We start from the raw sequence: 552 nt of genomic DNA on the forward strand, positions 1-552 counted from the left end.
CCCGCGGCGACCCAGGCGGCGCCGCAGGCACCCCCCGCCGGGCATCAGATCGTGCACGTCCGCGGGGACTCGGAGACCGACCTGGAGGCGCTCTTCAACGCCGTCATGAACCCCAAGACGGCTAACGTGCCCCAGACCGTGCCTATGAGGCTCCGGAAGCTGCCCGACTCCTTCTTCAAGCCGCCGGAGCCCAAATCCCACTCCCGACAGGTAACCTCGTCGCCCCTCTCCCCGCTTCCCCGTCGGGCGGGCCTCAGACCGGGGGGGCGCTCGGGAGCCGCGGCCGCCAGTTCTGGCCAGGGGAGGGGGTTGCGGGAGCTCTAGCTGGGGTGGGAGTCCCGCGGCGAAGTGGAGGAACTGGAGTCGTCCGCTCGGCCGCGGTGACCAGCTCCCCACTCCTACCAGAGTCCGGGGCTGAGATTTGTTTTTCCCTTCGGAGTTTCTCTCTGCGGTTGCAGCCCCGGGGGGCGTGCTTTCCCTCCTTCCTTTCTTTCTTCCCGGGGTTCCCGGGAGGTTGGCGGGAGTGGAGGAGGGGTGGGGAGGAAGGAAGGG

The 552-nt window shown here is 69.2% G+C and overlaps 1 protein-coding gene across 1 annotated transcript in view; it reads left to right on the forward strand.

Moving 5' to 3' along the window:
* YAP1 (Yes-associated protein 1) overlaps positions 1-552 on the forward strand; it is a gene marked incomplete at its 5' end in the record, with an annotated part of 134,359 nt that continues 133,807 nt past the window's right edge. Inside the window, one exon of the mRNA XM_011926617.1 lies at positions 1-210. Within this exon, the coding sequence (XP_011782007.1) occupies positions 1-210 (210 nt within the window). The remainder of the gene's footprint in view (positions 211-552) is intronic.

The sequence above is a fragment of the Colobus angolensis genome, unplaced genomic scaffold, assembly GCF_000951035.1.
Source record: "Colobus angolensis palliatus isolate OR3802 unplaced genomic scaffold, Cang.pa_1.0 Scaffold7, whole genome shotgun sequence".
Classification (NCBI taxonomy): Eukaryota; Metazoa; Chordata; class Mammalia; order Primates; family Cercopithecidae; genus Colobus; species Colobus angolensis.